At 36.0% G+C, this 15,796-nt stretch overlaps 1 protein-coding gene across 2 annotated transcripts in view; it reads left to right on the top strand.

Annotated features, from left to right (window-relative positions):
* The first annotated feature begins 2,277 nt into the window (after positions 1-2,277).
* Positions 2,278-15,796, top strand: part of LOC123548380 (uncharacterized) — a 52,902-nt gene continuing 39,383 nt past the window's right edge. For both annotated transcript variants that reach the window (XM_053546490.1, XM_045335585.2), the window contains exons 1-3: positions 2,278-2,393; positions 4,150-4,319; positions 10,019-10,158. In XM_053546490.1, coding sequence (XP_053402465.1) covers positions 4,249-4,319; positions 10,019-10,158 — 211 coding nt within the window. In that variant the 5' untranslated portion in view covers positions 2,278-2,393; positions 4,150-4,248. The remainder of the gene's footprint in view (positions 2,394-4,149; positions 4,320-10,018; positions 10,159-15,796) is intronic.

The raw sequence follows: 15,796 nt of genomic DNA, 5'->3' as shown, positions 1-15,796 counted from the left end.
ATCCCTTATTTCCATTGTGGTCCCTGTTAGTGATGTTCTGACATAAAGAGGCATGAAACATGATATTAATAAGAAATTATAAAAGACTTAAGATATTTAATAATTAAGAATTGCACTTAATTAAAGACTAGGTACAAAGTTTGGCACAATAGGACAAAGTTCTGCATGTGTAATCTAATACTAGTATTTTAAAAGAAGATCCTTAACAGCACTTTTGAAAACAGCAAGGCTGGACCGATTCCTTATTTGAGATGGAAGCATATTCCATAATTTACAGCCTATAAAGGAAAAAGACTTCAAACCAAAGCCTTTCACCCTTGGTAGCATAAAAGACCCACTATCATTAGACCTTGTTCTATATGAATGCACAGGATCTTCGTTCACAAAGTATTGACTCATATAGTCAGGAGATTGACCATTCTTAAGTTTGAAAACATGACAAATGTTATTTGTTCCACCCTTTTACAGACGGGTAACCAATTCAATAAAATAAAATGTTCTTGGGCAATATGGGACATATTTTCCAGATTGAGTATAAACCTGATTAATTTATTTTGGGTAACCTGTAGCTTGTTTTTCTAAAATTGAGATAAGCCGTGAAACCAGAAAGAACAGGCATAGTTAAAATGACACTGAATCAAAGCTAAAATCAAAAGTCTTTTAGTCATGCAGATATACCGGTAGATTCAAGCTTGGACGAAAGATCTGTGTGCCATATGCGGTGCACGAACTTCTTTGCCTTCATCTAATATCAAATAATCAAGGCCTTCAAGTGGTTTGTCTTCTAATTTTTCACACTTCAGAGTTCAGATGCGTAGGAACTGAACTACAAGGGCGTTAATACTGAAGCAACTGAACGACGAACCGTGGTAAATTAGACGATAAACCACAAAAAGGCCTTAATTGTTTTCATTCTAACATGCTAGTAAAGCTATTGTGATAAAAACAATGCTGGACTTCATTTACCTGAGAAGTAATGAACCGGACGTCATACGGCAATTTGACGTCATAGTTGACGTCATAATGCTCTCTTACCGGCCCGCGCGTTGTTTGGGGTGGCATTTTACCAGTCTTAATGGATATGTTAAAAATCTGACAAAGTGATCTACCCTTACATTTTATCTTTGCTAGCTCCAGTGAAAGTTCCTTCAGGATCTGTCATTCATATCATCAGGCCCTACAGCTTTACATCATTGATTTTCTTCTTTAACTTTGATTTATAAAGACCTTCTATTTGAAATTCAATTCTGTGACAGATGCTTGTAAATAATGGAGGGCATTTTAGGCAATGATGTTGATCAAAGATTTCTGAAATGTTTGTAAGTTTTAGTACTCCAATGTCTGTTTAGAAATGCATCATAGCGCGCAAAATTAGTTAATAAAACAAAATCTTAGGGGAGAGCCCCGGTATCCTCCCTAGCAGGAGGGAAAACCCTCCAGCAATCTCCCCTTCGGCGGCGTTGGCCTGCAACATACCTTCCAAATTTTCTGGTTAGAACCCTGTATAAATAAGTTTTGAGTCCCAAAATGAATTTCTCCCAAGATGTCATTTCTTATAAAATATTAACGTGTCTGTTACTACGAAATTCCAGTCATGAATATTTTTTTATATTAAATTTGGATGTTTCCCTTTTTGGAAATTATCGCGCTATATTTTCCCCTACAGAAAGCCACAGGTTGTTTTGTAAAAAAGTACCAATTCGGACGGACAGACATGCCCTTCATTCCTTCTCTCCCACACTTGTCAAAACAAAAAATGTTGGGGGGCACAATGATACGAGAATACGAGTATATATTTCACTCGCGAACACCGTGCATAATTAACATTTTCTAACATTATATGATATATATATTGTGTGGCTGAAGAGTTACGTTAAAATCCTGATGTGTACTGTTCTGTGCTGTCTCGACCGTTACGACCTTAAAGGCGTGTGATACAGCTACAATATGACGCCAAATCTTTTTGAATTGCGCGGAAATTTTTTCCAGACTAAAACATACTTAATAGTTTTGTGAGACTTTTTTACTATTGTACATACTTTTCAAAAAAGGATAGTTATTTTCAACTGAATAACTACCCTACATACGGTATACAACTTCGTGTCCAGCTTACAGAACAGTAGATTTTCTTGCTTAAATAAATAATGAAATTATATCTAAATAATTCCCAGAGAGAAAACAAAAAATAAATCGCTGAAAATTACTTTGCAAAATCCTGGTAATAGTTCATGAAATATACAAGCTATCCTTTCATAATATTTTGATTGGCATGTGCGCGTGACGTCATGTACTAGTTTCATGCATATTCATAGCCTATTGTGTTTGCCGATTACGGGCAAGAAGGGGAGAGCTTGCGTGGCCAAAACTATTCTTCGAATTTCACAATGATCTCCGTAAGTTTTTATGCTGATGTTATGCAGTCGTTTGAAAAAATGCATCTTCTATTGTCTTAAATGTAATTTTATTCAATTCAACGTCTACATACTCCATAAAACTGGAATCTTTGCGGCGTGGGCAACCGCACGATTCTGCTTGTCGCGGAAACATGGCGGCCACAGTTCGTCTTTCTGGAAGCAGGAACATTTATAAAGATACGTAACTTTTACATTTTGGTTTCGGAAACGTCTGAGCTGATTTTTCTTTCAAATTGACAATAGTTCTATGACTTTGATCATTTCTGATCTGAAAAATTGCAGTGGCCCTCCAGTTGGCCCACCTCTGCTTCTCCCAGTTGCTGAACTTCCAGCCGTTTGCGTGAAGGGGCTCTGAGGGGGGAAACATAAACATTGTCTTGTTAAAGGAAGTAATTTGAGCCTAGTTGATAATAAGTAAGAGAATGTTATTTATTAAATGCATTGCTGGTTGATAGAAGCAAAAGAATTAGTAAAGGTTTATTCAATAAATTAGTGAAATAACAATTTTCTAATGAAGTGTACTGGTAATATTTCTGTGAATGGTTATTCATGGACATTTGCAGCCAAAAGGGCCAATAGACACAGTAGGCCACTTTTAGGTATGTTCTATGTCAGAGCAAGTAAATCCCTGGTCCAAAATATTAGACATGTACATGCTCATTTTACCTTCAACGTTCATTATTTTACATTGCATTTTCAATTTGCATTGTAACTGACATAACGATAGACGTCAAAATGTAAAAATATGTTAGATACAAGAAGCTTTATTTAACGTCGGATACAATATAACAAGTTAACATTAGCTCATGAGCTATTTTCCGACAAACATATATAAAACAGAAATTAACAATGATAAAGTAGCTACAGAGGAAAAACATAATAAAGTGCTTTAAGCATTTTGAAACATATATTATGTTGAGTAAGCTCTTTAATAATTAAGAGATTTAGAATAAAACAACTAATATCTATGAAAGGATTAAAGTATACATAAGACAAATTAGTAATAGTAATAAAGAAAATTCATGAAAACATAAAAATAATAATAGCAATTATTAATATAGCTACTAAAATGATTTTAAGACATATTTAAATAAACAAAACAAGTTTATGAAACATAGAAATAGTAACTATTAAAACTATATTAATAGTGGATTAATAGCCATAGACACATGACTAACTTATAGCTAAAACAGGCATATTTACAGTCACATGCTAGGAAAATAACCTATGGAAACAAAAGAGAAGCAAACAATATAAAGAACACAAACAAACAGAACACAGTGAACACGTACTCCAAGGTGATGATCAGAACTCCTGGCTCTTACTGACATTTGAATGTTGTCTTATCTATTGAATACGTCCATTTGAAGGGGGTTAACTACAAAATTTGATATATTAAAAAAGAATCCACAAAACATGTTTTTTAACTGCATGGGACCTTACTCTGTGTATTCAAAAAGCTGTATATTTTGATTCCAATAGAATTTCCAGTACCCTATCTGATTTACCTTTCTGTTTACAATATACTAGGACTTTTCGACAATTTGAACTAAAAGCAATTATATTAATTTAAGAAATTAAGATACAAATCTATCTTGGTTGCACAACCATAGCCAATATAAATAAAAAGGGAGGTAATAATACTTTAACAGACTTGCATTTCTAATAAATTTCTGTTTCTGTTAAAATTTTCTTTCCAACAAGTCTTTGATAAATGTGTTGTTTTTCTTTTCAGAAATAATGATTGAATTGATGATTGTGAAATGTTGATGACTATGAAGTTATTACCTTTGTAATACAGTGTTGGCAGACAGCATTTCTGAAGAAAATCACAATGATACGAAAGTGTGAACTGTGTGATTTCACTACCAAGAATGCTTTCTTTTTTAAGAGGCATAAAGTCAGGTATGTAAGTGCTAAAAGTTATTAGTATTCAGGGCTCAACAAATCCACTGGTCCACTCGTAAATACAAGTCTGGCCAGTTGAAATTGGTGCAATACTCCTGCAGTACAAGTGGGATCTTTAACCAAAAATATAATAAATGAAAATGGAGCCATGCAGAAGCTGGATAGCTAAAAGATCTCAAATGGAAGTTAATTTATTGTTCGCAACTAAACAATCCGCTTTGTACAATTTTTAACGTAGTTTAAAAAGGAGAATGCTTGTAAAAATTGAGTTGACTTGGTGAATTGCATGACAAGGTTAAATTATAACAGGAGGAGGGAACATTCTAGACAGTTTGTTCTGCAGGATGAGTTGTTTTCATAGAATTTGTCTAGCCTGGGTATTCCTGTTATATGTTTAAATAGAAAATCATCAGAATTATTTCTCTTTAGTTTGCTTAAATACTTTCATTGCAAATGAAAATGATGGGAAGAAAACATCCCAGAAGCAATTATTAAAAAGCAATCTCAAAAGCAATGAATTTTTTCCCACCAATTTTTGATTAGAAACAGAAATATATTACACTTATGAAAAAAGGATATCACATGTATTTTTATTTAATTAATAGAACTTTATTAAGTTAAATGCCTCTATAAAAAACTAAGGGAAATCTCTGCTTATAAAATATACTTTTAAGTCTTTGGATTTTCTTCCTTTTGTAGGACTAAATGACAAATGCCTGTAGGTTCAGTTCGGTTCTATTACTCATTTTTTTAAGAACAATTGAATCTCACTCTAGCATGTAGTGGCAGAGTCAGACAGCAATAAGTATCTTAACCTTAATCTGGAGTTTTTTAAAAACCTGTCTTTTTGCTAGTATGGTATTAAAATTATGTGTTTTCTGTCTGCTTTTGCCTAGTAGGTATTCCATGTTAAAGATATTATGTATCAGAAAATGATAGTTCAAATTTGCTGACAACTGCCCTCTTGAAAATAGTGTAGATATTCAAATGATATTTTTTGTATCTGGTGTGTTTAAAAGGACAGGCAGATTATATTGTATAGATTTAAGGATTTTGTTTGAAACTATGAATATAGACAGTTTGAAAAGAGCTGAACTGTTATTGCTGTTATGTTTTTAGCTCACCTGAGCACAAAGTGCTCAAGGTGAACTATTTTGACCAGTCATTGTCCGGCGTCCGTTGAAGTCCGGCGTGTGTCATGCCTCAACATTTGCCTTGTTAACACTCTAGAGGCTACAGTTGTGACCAAAAATTATGAAACTTGGTCAGAAAGTTTGTCTTGATGATCTCTAGGTCACGTTTGAAACAGGTCATCTGGTGTCAAAAACTAGGTAAGTAGGCCAGATCAAAGGAAAATCTTGTTAACACTCTTAGAGTCCACAGTTTAAGTTTGAAACTCATGAGAGTTGATCAGAATGTTTGCCTAGATGACCTCTAGGTCAAGTTCGAATCTGGGTCATGTGGGGTCAAAAACTAGGCCACCGGTTCAAATCAAAGGAAAAGCTTGTTAACACTTGAGAGGCCACAGTTGTGACCAAATCTTTATGAAACTTCGTCAGAATGTTTGTCTTGATGACCTCTAGGTCAAGTTCAAAACTGGGTCATTTGGGGTCAAAAATTAGGTCAGTAGACCAGATCAAAGGAAAATCTTGTTAACACTGGAGTCCACAGTTTAAGTTTGAAACAAATGAGATTTGGTCAGAATGTTTGTCCTGATGACTTATTGGTCAATTTCGAATTTGGGTCAGTGTGGGGTCAAAAACTAGGTCACTCGGGTCAAATCAAAGGAAAAACTTGTTAACACTTTGGAGGCAACATTTTTGACCCTATTTTCATGAAACTTAGTCAGAATGTTTATCTTGATGATCTTTAGGTAATGTTCGAATCTGGGTCATGTAGGATCAAAAACTAGGTCAGTAGGTCGTATCAGAGCAGGGTTTTTTTATGGCCGTTTTTATAGCCGTTATTCGGCTATATTCCCAATGCCAAAAAGTATGCATTTTTCCCAAAATTAGTGCAAAAATTCCTTATCTACATTCTGAAAAAAATTTTATCAAAATTGCACAAACATTGACCAAATTATGGACAATTTTGTAATGGAAGTATGTTAAAAGAGGTTGTACAATGTGAAACAAGTGTATGAGAAAATGCTTAAACACATCTTTACTATATCCTATGGGACTAAATATTTCCCAATTCGAAACATTTATGCGTCAAAATTCCCAATTTTGGGGGTATAGGCTATGTTCCCAAATTAGCTAGAAAAAACCCTGCAAAGGAAAATCTTGTTAACACTCTAGAGACCACATTTTAACGTTGAAACAATGAAACTTTGTCAGAATGTTTGTCTTGATGTTCAAATCTAGGTCAAGTTTGAATATGGGTCATCTGGGGTCAAAATCTAGGTCACCCGGTCAAATCAAAGAAAAACTGTGTGTGTACATTAGGGGTTGCATTTTTGACTGGAAATTTGATAATTCGATCAGAATGATTTTGTTGATGAAATCTAGGTAAAGAACGAATCAGGGTTTTTTGGGGTGAAAAACCAGGTTACCAGGTCAAGTCGAAGAAAAACCTGGGCTGCATTTTTCATTCGGTGTGCATGAAAATTGGTCAGAATATACATGTAATTTGTCTCCATGAAATCTCAGATGATTTTTTATCTGGGTCATGTGGGATCAAAAAATAGGTCACCAGGTCAAATAAAACGAAACATTGTTTACACTCTAAGGGCCACATTTTTTTATTCTGTCTTCATAAATTTGGTCAGAATGTTTGTTATCATGAAGTCTTGGATGATTTTGAATCTGGGTCATGTGGGGTCAAAAACTAGGTCACTAGGTCAGATCAAAGGAAAAGCTTGTTTACACTCTAGAGGCCACATTTTTGGTTCAATCTTAATGAAAATTGGTCAGAATATTTGTCTCCTGAAATCACTAGGTCAAACATGTTTACATTGTTATGGTGTGGTTCTCCGGTGAGTGACCTAGGGCCATCTTGTTTTTGTTGGGTTTAATGTCGCACCAACACAATTATAGGTTATATGGCGACTTTCCAGCTTTGATGGTGGAGGAAGACCCCAGGTGCCCCTCCATGCATTATTTCATCACGAGCGGGTACCTGGGTAGAACCACCGACCTACCGTAAGCCAGCTGGATGGCTTCCTCACATGAAGAATTCAATGCCCGGAGTGAGGCTTGAACCCACATCGGTGAGGGGCAAGTGATTTGAAGTCAGTGATCTTAACCACTCGGCCACGGAAGCCCCTTGAACTGTGGTCCGGTATGTAGCATCTGGCTTAAACATCTTCTGCTCTGAAACTTCTTGTCAGAATTGCACCAAACTTGATCTGTAGCATCCTAGCATGGAAAATTCAGGTTCCAAATAATGAGTTCATTTTCGGGCTACCAAAGTTATAAGTAGAAAAAAAGCTTTAAACCTCTTTTTCTCGGGAGCCACCAGATGTATCATCAGCAAACTTGGTTTGTACCATCCACTAGTGTAACCATTTTAAAATTTGTTCAAACAGGTCCACCTTCTTCTTTAATGGACCTTTCTCAGATTAGTTAAAATGCGTCTGCTTGACTGCATTTAGGGGCAACCATATTTGAAAATTGCAAAACCTTTTTTAGAACTTTTTCTTATGAGCTGCTTGATGGATCTTGACCAAACTTTTTCTGTGTTGATCAGTGTTCCCACTGGCATTTAAAGTTAAAGCCGATCAGCCTTAATTCTCCCACATTGAACATATACACGCATCGTATGATTTCTATAAACTTTGCGTGGGTTGAATTTTGCAGTCGGTAAACGGATAAATTACCGGAAGAAGAAGCTCTTACTGGTTTGTTTAGTTACTACTGATATTAAAAATGATTTTAATTCTTATTTTTCGAGAAATAAACAAATCGGTGAAATATTAAATTGTATTTTCTTGTAGTTTTTGAAATCGAAAGTAGATCGTCTATGTTTGGCTGCTTTCACGAAACGAAACAACTTTTTCATGAAAAGATTTAAATAAGAGGTAATTTAATCGTAAACTTCAATGTCAGATACTGCCAATTGCTGCTAAATGTCTCCGTATCATCACAATTTGTAAAATATATTGTTGAAACTGGAGAAAAGTGTAATCGTATCCAGATATAATATTTTGGGTAAATATCGAGCTGTGTTATGAAATTTTAAGAAAAAAACTAAAAACAAACTGAAACTGGTAGACTATACTGTCAGTACATCAATCATTAGCCGACTCAGGCCCTTCAGGCCTTTGATTTCACTTTTGCACCTGTCACTAACAGCTGTCTCCAAAACTAGAGGTGCAAAGTACCATTCTAGGGGGGGGGGGTGGAATCCCCATTTGGGGGTTTCTGGGAACAATGAGTTGTTCTTGGTTAAACCATTTTTGAATGTGTTCGAACAGATCCCTTTGATTGCACTTAAGAGTAGAAAAAAACTCTTTTGTGAGCTATAGATGGATGTTCACCTTTAAAGGCATGCAAGAATTCCCTGTATATGAGATGGGCAAAATTTTTCCAAATATTAACAGAATTTCTTCAAACTTTGGATATTGAAGGACAATCATCTAAGAAACAAAAATATGCACTAAAAATCATAGATCACCGGCATTTTCAAGGGCAGATAACTCTTTTTCGATACCGTTGACCTATGTTTTTTATTGCATATTTTTGTTTCTTAGATGATTGTCCTTCAATATCCAAAGTTTGAAGAAATTCTATTATTGGGGAAAATTTCGCCCCGAATTCTAGCATATGTCCTTAAATGATTATTGACCTGATTCAATTTGTTCAAATGGTTTGGATTGACTGCATGTTGGGGCTGCTGAACAAAAAGTTTTAAAAAAGCCTATAAACCACTTCTTCTCATGAACCACATTTTAATGTATTTAGATATTCATCAGTGTTGATCAGAAACATCCTTTAATGGACGTTTTTCAACTTTGTTCAAATGGTTTTGTTTGACTGCACTTACGGGTTCCACTACCATATATAAGGGAAAAAACACACCTTTAAATGATTTTATTTCATGAACCCCTGTAAGCTTAGAAGTATTCATAAATTCATGGACTTCAGATAGTCTGAACTAATGGAAACTCCCACTGACTGGAAAGATGACTGTAAGGGTTAACAAAAACAATTAGATATTAGATGGATAAAAAATGAACAGGTGTGTAAAAAACTTGTGTGATAAACACCTCAGTGGTAGTAAAAACAGACCTTTTCAGTACCATATTGGACGTACGGTCCAGGCGCCCCGACTGTCTTGACAGGATTTTGCCATGACTGGAACATAAAATTAATGATACATGTTTTTTTCCCCTCCCCCTACAAAAAAAAAAGTTGGCCTTGTCCATCCATCTGACATAGGATTGTTATTCAGGATGTGAAATTGTACACTTAATGTTTTGTTTTGGATTTTACTCAGCAAGACCAATGTTGTGTCCTTGAGTTAGTTAAAATACACATAAAAGGCCTGAATGGTTTGTGCCACATGTATCTCAAAAATCATTTGACTTAGACATTGACAACAGGTAACATATTACATGTACCATACAGTGACAGTTAGTGGGTACTGCAGTGTCCAAAGGATACACAAATAGATTGATACTATAAAGAAATAGTTACTTTGAAAAGGTTTGATCATTGTTTGTTGTAAAAAATGTAAATCATTTATGCTGTTAGGTGCCGTAGAGATCATGGTATTGTAAGAGGAGGTCGGCAGAAGTTTGCCAAAGATGCATCTGTGGACAATGCAGATGCCAACACAACTCTTGATAGCACTCTAGAGGAGCCAAAGGAACACATTGATGGAACTGAAGCAGGTACAGTGAAATATACTGAATAATTTAAAATGAAATAGTTTAAACATATTGATTTTGTATCAGTTATGAAGAGAGTTTTCACAGCTTGTATTAAGTAGACTTGATACCTGCTTCCTGGGCTTTTAAATCAATACTTGAGCTTAAGGTAAGGAAGTGTAATCTGTGGTAACATACTGCTTTTATCTGGTTTCAAACCCAACAGTTGTTATATGTGGTAACATACTGCTTTTATCTGGTTTCAAACCCAACAGTTGTTATATGTGGTAACACTGCTTTTATCTGGTTTCAAACCCAACAGTTGTTATATGTGGTAACATACTGCTTTTATCTGGTTTCAAACCCAACAGTTGTTATATGTGGTAACATACTGCTTTTATCTGGTTTCAAACCCAACAGTTGTTATACGTGGTAACATACTGTTTTTATCTGGATTCTAACCTAATGGTTGTAAACTGGAAAATATTGCTTTTTCCTGGGTTCGAACCAGCCATTTTCAATTGTGGTAGTGGTTAAATATTGTTTTTACCTAGATTCCAACTGAACAATATCACCTTAAAAGGCTGATTCACTCGTACACCACTGAGCCAGACAATGATAGTGTGCTTGCCATTTTGGAAAGAAAATAGAAAACATTTGTTGGGCTGTAACAGCGAAATATAAGCTTTTGTGAATAAAACATGGCATCTTATTATAAAGTTTAGTGATAACTATGTTATATGAACCTGTATTTGCAGCCCTTTGAAAAAGAAGGATATTGTGTTGCTCATGTCAGTTTGTCTGTCAGTAAACAATTTGGGTTTTAAACAGTACTGGAGAATACTTCGGTCTAAAATTGTCAAAATTTCATAGGATGATTGTCAGTGGTCGGGAGATGACCTGTATTGTTTTAGGGTTCAGTAGGTCACAGGGCAAGTTCACAGTGACCTTGAGATTAAAAACAAATTTCCAATCAGTAACTTGTAAGTGATTGGGCACTCAGTGGTCGAGTGGTCAGTAGTCCATGTCTGGGTTTCAATGATTCTGAGAATAAAATTTGTTTCCGATAGATAACTAGGAAATGCTTGGCTTACAGTGGTCTAGGATGATGACTTTGGTCTCGCCATTTCCCTTGTAGTTTTTTTTAGCTCACTTGAACTGAAGGTTCAGGGTGAGCTATTAGTATAGGGTGGATGGTCCGTTGTCCTTCGTTCACATTTTTAGCTCACCTGAGCAATGCTCAGGTGAGTTTTTCTGATTGCTCAATGTCCGGCGTCTGTCTGTCGTCTGTCTGTCAACATTTAGCTTGTATATGTGATAGAGGCTGTATTTTTCAATTGATCTTCATGAAATTTGGTCTAAATGATAACCTTAATGAAATCTAGGCCAAGTTCGAGAATGGGTCATCTGGGGTCAAAAACTAGATCACTAGGTTAAATCAAAGAAAAACCTTGTGTATGCAATAGAGGCTGTATTTTTCAACTGATCTTGATGAAATTTGGTCAGAATGATTGCATTGACGAAGAAACTAGGTCAAGTTTGAATATGGGTCATCTGGGGTCAAAAAGAAGTTCATTAGTCAAATCAAAGACAGTGTTCGAAATTCACGGTAGTCCGACAGCCCGTGGCTACCAAATTTCAGCTCGGGCTACCAATTTTCCACAGGTACAAGCCCGACTGGGCTACCGAATTTTCCTCATTTGTTAAAAAAAAACATGCTAAATTAAACGAGTACTGCATCGTGATTTTCCAGACTGAAAAACGCTTATGGAATTATTGGTTTTTGCACTCTTACTTGTTGACAATCAAACACAGTGCCAAAGACGTTACCGCAGCTCTAATTGGCTGAATACAATCACCTCTAGCGTAACGGATAATTTGATTAGCTTTCACACTTCTCGCGAAAATCTCACAAGTACCTGCAGTAGGTGGAGCTTAAATTATGCTATCAGCGTGTGTGTAATGTGTATTCAGCACTCGGTATTACATCTTACATATTGTCAACAGTCCGAGTTGCAGTAATTGGAGAGTGCGGATCCTAAAAAAACGGGCATAACAGTTTAGATTTCGTTTTGGCAAGGAGTGTCATGTCCGATGCTTTTGCACTCTGACAATGCTGATCTGGACTGGAGTATTTCGAGTTAAAATTTTTCAAAAACATGGCAAACATGTACTGTATGTCTTTTTTATTACTTCAAACATGCATAGAGATGTCTGTAAAACAAAATGTTATATGGTGCAAAAATTATGTATTTTAAGGTGTTAAAGTTCGGGCTAGTGAAATTGATGTTGGAAAATTTTTAATCTGGTAGCCCGAACGGGCTATTGGATTCAAATCTGAATTTCGTACACTGCAAAGAAAAACATTGTGTATGCCATAGAGGCTATATTTTTCAATTGATCTTCATGAAATTAAGTCAGAATGATTGCCTTGGTGAAATCTAGGTCAAAAGTTCGAAAATGGGTCATCTGGGGTCAAAAACTAGGTCACTAGGTCAAATCAAAGAAAAAACTGCTATAGAGGCTGCATTTTTATGCCCCCGAAGGGAGGCATATTAGTTTTCAACTGTCCCTTAGTTCGTTCGTTCGTTTGTCACAACGTTAACTTTTTGCATGAAGGCACTTTACCAGCGAACCACTGCACCCAGGACCTTCAAACTTCACATGGTGATGGTACTTATTGAGTACACCACAACTACTGACTTTGGGGTCACCAAGTCAAAGGTCAAGGTGCTGCGGGGGCATTTGTCACCATTAGTGACAGCTCATGTTCAATTTATCTTCATGAATTTTGGTCAGAATGATCACCTTGATAAAATCTAGGCAGAGTTCAAAAATGGGTCATCTAGGGTCAAAAACTGTCACTAGGTCAAATCAAAGAAAACATTGTGTATGCGATTGAGGCTGTATTTTTCAATTAGTCTTCATGAATTTTGGGCAGAATGATAACCTTAATGAAATCTAGGAGAGTATGAAAATTGGTCATCTGGGGTCAAAAACTAGGTCACTAGGTCAAATCAAAGGAAAACCTTGTGTATGCGATAGAGGCTATATTTTTCGATCGATCTTGATGAAATTTGGTCAGAATGATTGCATTGATGAAATCTATGTCAAGTTTGAATATGGGTCATCTGGGGTCAAAAAGTAGTTCATTAGGTCAAATCAAAGAAAAACATTGTGTATGGGATAGAGGCTATATTTTTTCAATTGATCTTCATGAAATTAAGTCAGAATGATTGCCTTGATGAAGTCTAGGTCAAGTTTGAAAATGGGTCATCTTGAGTCAAAAACTAGGTCACATCAAAGATAAACCTTGTTTATGCCATAGAGGCTGTATTTTTCAACTGCTCTTGATGAAATTTGGTCAGAATGATTGCATTTATAAAATCTAGGTCAAGTTTGAATATGGGTCATCTGGAGTCAAAAAGAAGTTCATTAGGTCAAATCAAAGAAAAACATTGTGTATGCAATAGAGGCTGTATTTTTCAATTGATCTTCATGAAATTAAGTCAGAATGATTGCCCTGATGAAATCTAGGCCAAGAACGAGTATGGGTCATCTGGATTCAAAAACTAGGTCACTAGGTCAAATCAAGGCAAAACCTTGTGTATGACATAGGAGCTGCATTTTACACTGGATTTTCATAAAATTTAGTCAGAATGGTTGCCTTGATGGAATCTAGACCAAATCCGAATATGGGTTGTCTGGGTCAAAAACTAGGTCACTAGGTCAATTCGAAGAAAAACCTTGTGTATGCGATAGAGGCTGTATTTTTCAATTGATCTTCATGAAATTTGGTCAGAATGATTGCCTAGATGAAATCTAGGCCAAGTTCGAATATGGGTCATCTGGAGTCAAAAACTAGGTCACTAGGTCAAAACAAAGAAAATACTTGTTTATACTCAAGGTTTTTGCTCCAATTTTAATGATAATCAAATCACTAGGTCAAACATGTTTACATTGTTATGGTGTGTTTCTCAGGTGAGCGAGCTAGGGCTATCTTGGCCCTCTTGTTACTTATACATCTTCTCCTCTGAAGCATCATTATATGGTCTCTCAAGTTTGTTCAAATGGGGGCACTTGGCCCCCTTTAGGGGCCGCTAGAGCTAAAAATAGAAATACCTTTAAACAACTTCATACCATGCACTGCTTGATGGATCTTCATTAAACTTGGTCTGTGGCATCATTATATGGTCCTCTCCCAAGTTTATTCAGATGGGGGCACTAAGCCCCTTTTAGGGACCACTAGAACTAAAAATATAAATACCTTTCAAACAACTTATCATGAACTGCTTGATGGATCTTCATCAAACTTGGTATGTAGCATTATTATAATTATGGTCCTCTCCCAAGTTTGTTCAAATGAGGGCACTTGGCCCCTTTTAGGGACTGCTAGAGCTAAAAATAGAAATGCTTTTTTAAATCTTTTTGTAATTTAGATTTAAAAAAAATTTTAATTCTTTTTTAAATTTAATACTTTGTCACAAGCAAGACCTAATTAGGTCAGTCAGCCTCATGTGAGCGAACATAGGCCCACTTGGGCCTCTTGTTTTTATAATACATCTGTGTCAGGTAGATGTCTGGTCTAAGATGCTTCTAGTGTTACTTAAACATACCAGGTATGTTAGATGTCTTGCATAATCTCATATCTTAGCAGAAACTTAGAGGAAAATAATTTTGACTAAAGCTTCTCCTTGAGTTCGACCACTAAGAGACTTCCAGAAGTAATATAAGTATATGAAATTCATATGAATATTCATTTAATAGATTAACATGTAAAATTGAAGGAAAAAATGTATAATTTCAGTCTGTTTTTAGCTCACCTGAGTTATTGTGATCACTCGATGTCTGGAGTCCGGCGTCTGTCGTCCGTCATCTGTCAGTCGTTTGTCAACATTCAGCTTGTGTATGCGATAGAGGCTGTAATTTTCAACTGATCTTTATGGAATTTGGTCAGGATGATGACCTTGATGAAATCTAGGCCTAGTTCAAAAGTGGGTCATCTGGGGTCAAAAACTAGGTCACTAGGTCAAATCATAGAAAAACCTTGTGTATGTGGTAGAGGCTTTATTCTTCAATTGATCTTCATGAATTTTGGTCAGAATGATGACCTTGATGAAATCTAGGCCAAGTTCAAGAATGGGTAATCTGGGGTCAAAAACTAGGTCACTAGATCAAATCAAAGAAAAACCTTGCGTATGCGATAGAGGCTGTATTTTTAGCTCACCTGTCACAAAGTGACAAGGTGAGCTTTTGTGATCGTGCAGCGTCCATCGTCCGTGCGTGCGTGCGTAAACTTTTCCTTGTGACATCTCTAGAGGTCACATTTTTAATGGGATCTTTATGAAAATGGGTCAGAATGTTCATCTTGGTAAATTCTAGGTCAAGTTTGAAACTGGGTCACATGCCGTCAAAAACTAGGTCAGTAGGTCTAAAAATAGAAAAACCTTGTGACCTCTCTAGAGGCCATAATTTTCAATGTATCTTCATGAAAATTGGTCAGAATGTTCACCTTGATGATATCTAGGTCAAGTTTGAAACTGGGTCACGTGCCTTCAAAAACTAGGTCAGTAGGTCTAAAAATAGAAAAACCTTGTGACCTCTCCAGAGGCCATATATTTCACAAGATCTTCATGAAAATTGGTCAGAACGTTCATCTTGA

Source organism: Mercenaria mercenaria, chromosome 6, assembly GCF_021730395.1.
Source record: "Mercenaria mercenaria strain notata chromosome 6, MADL_Memer_1, whole genome shotgun sequence".
NCBI lineage: Eukaryota > Metazoa > Mollusca > Bivalvia > Venerida > Veneridae > Mercenaria > Mercenaria mercenaria.
The sequence above is the reverse complement of the archived record's forward strand: the minus strand, read 5'-3'. Positions and strand labels throughout refer to the sequence as shown.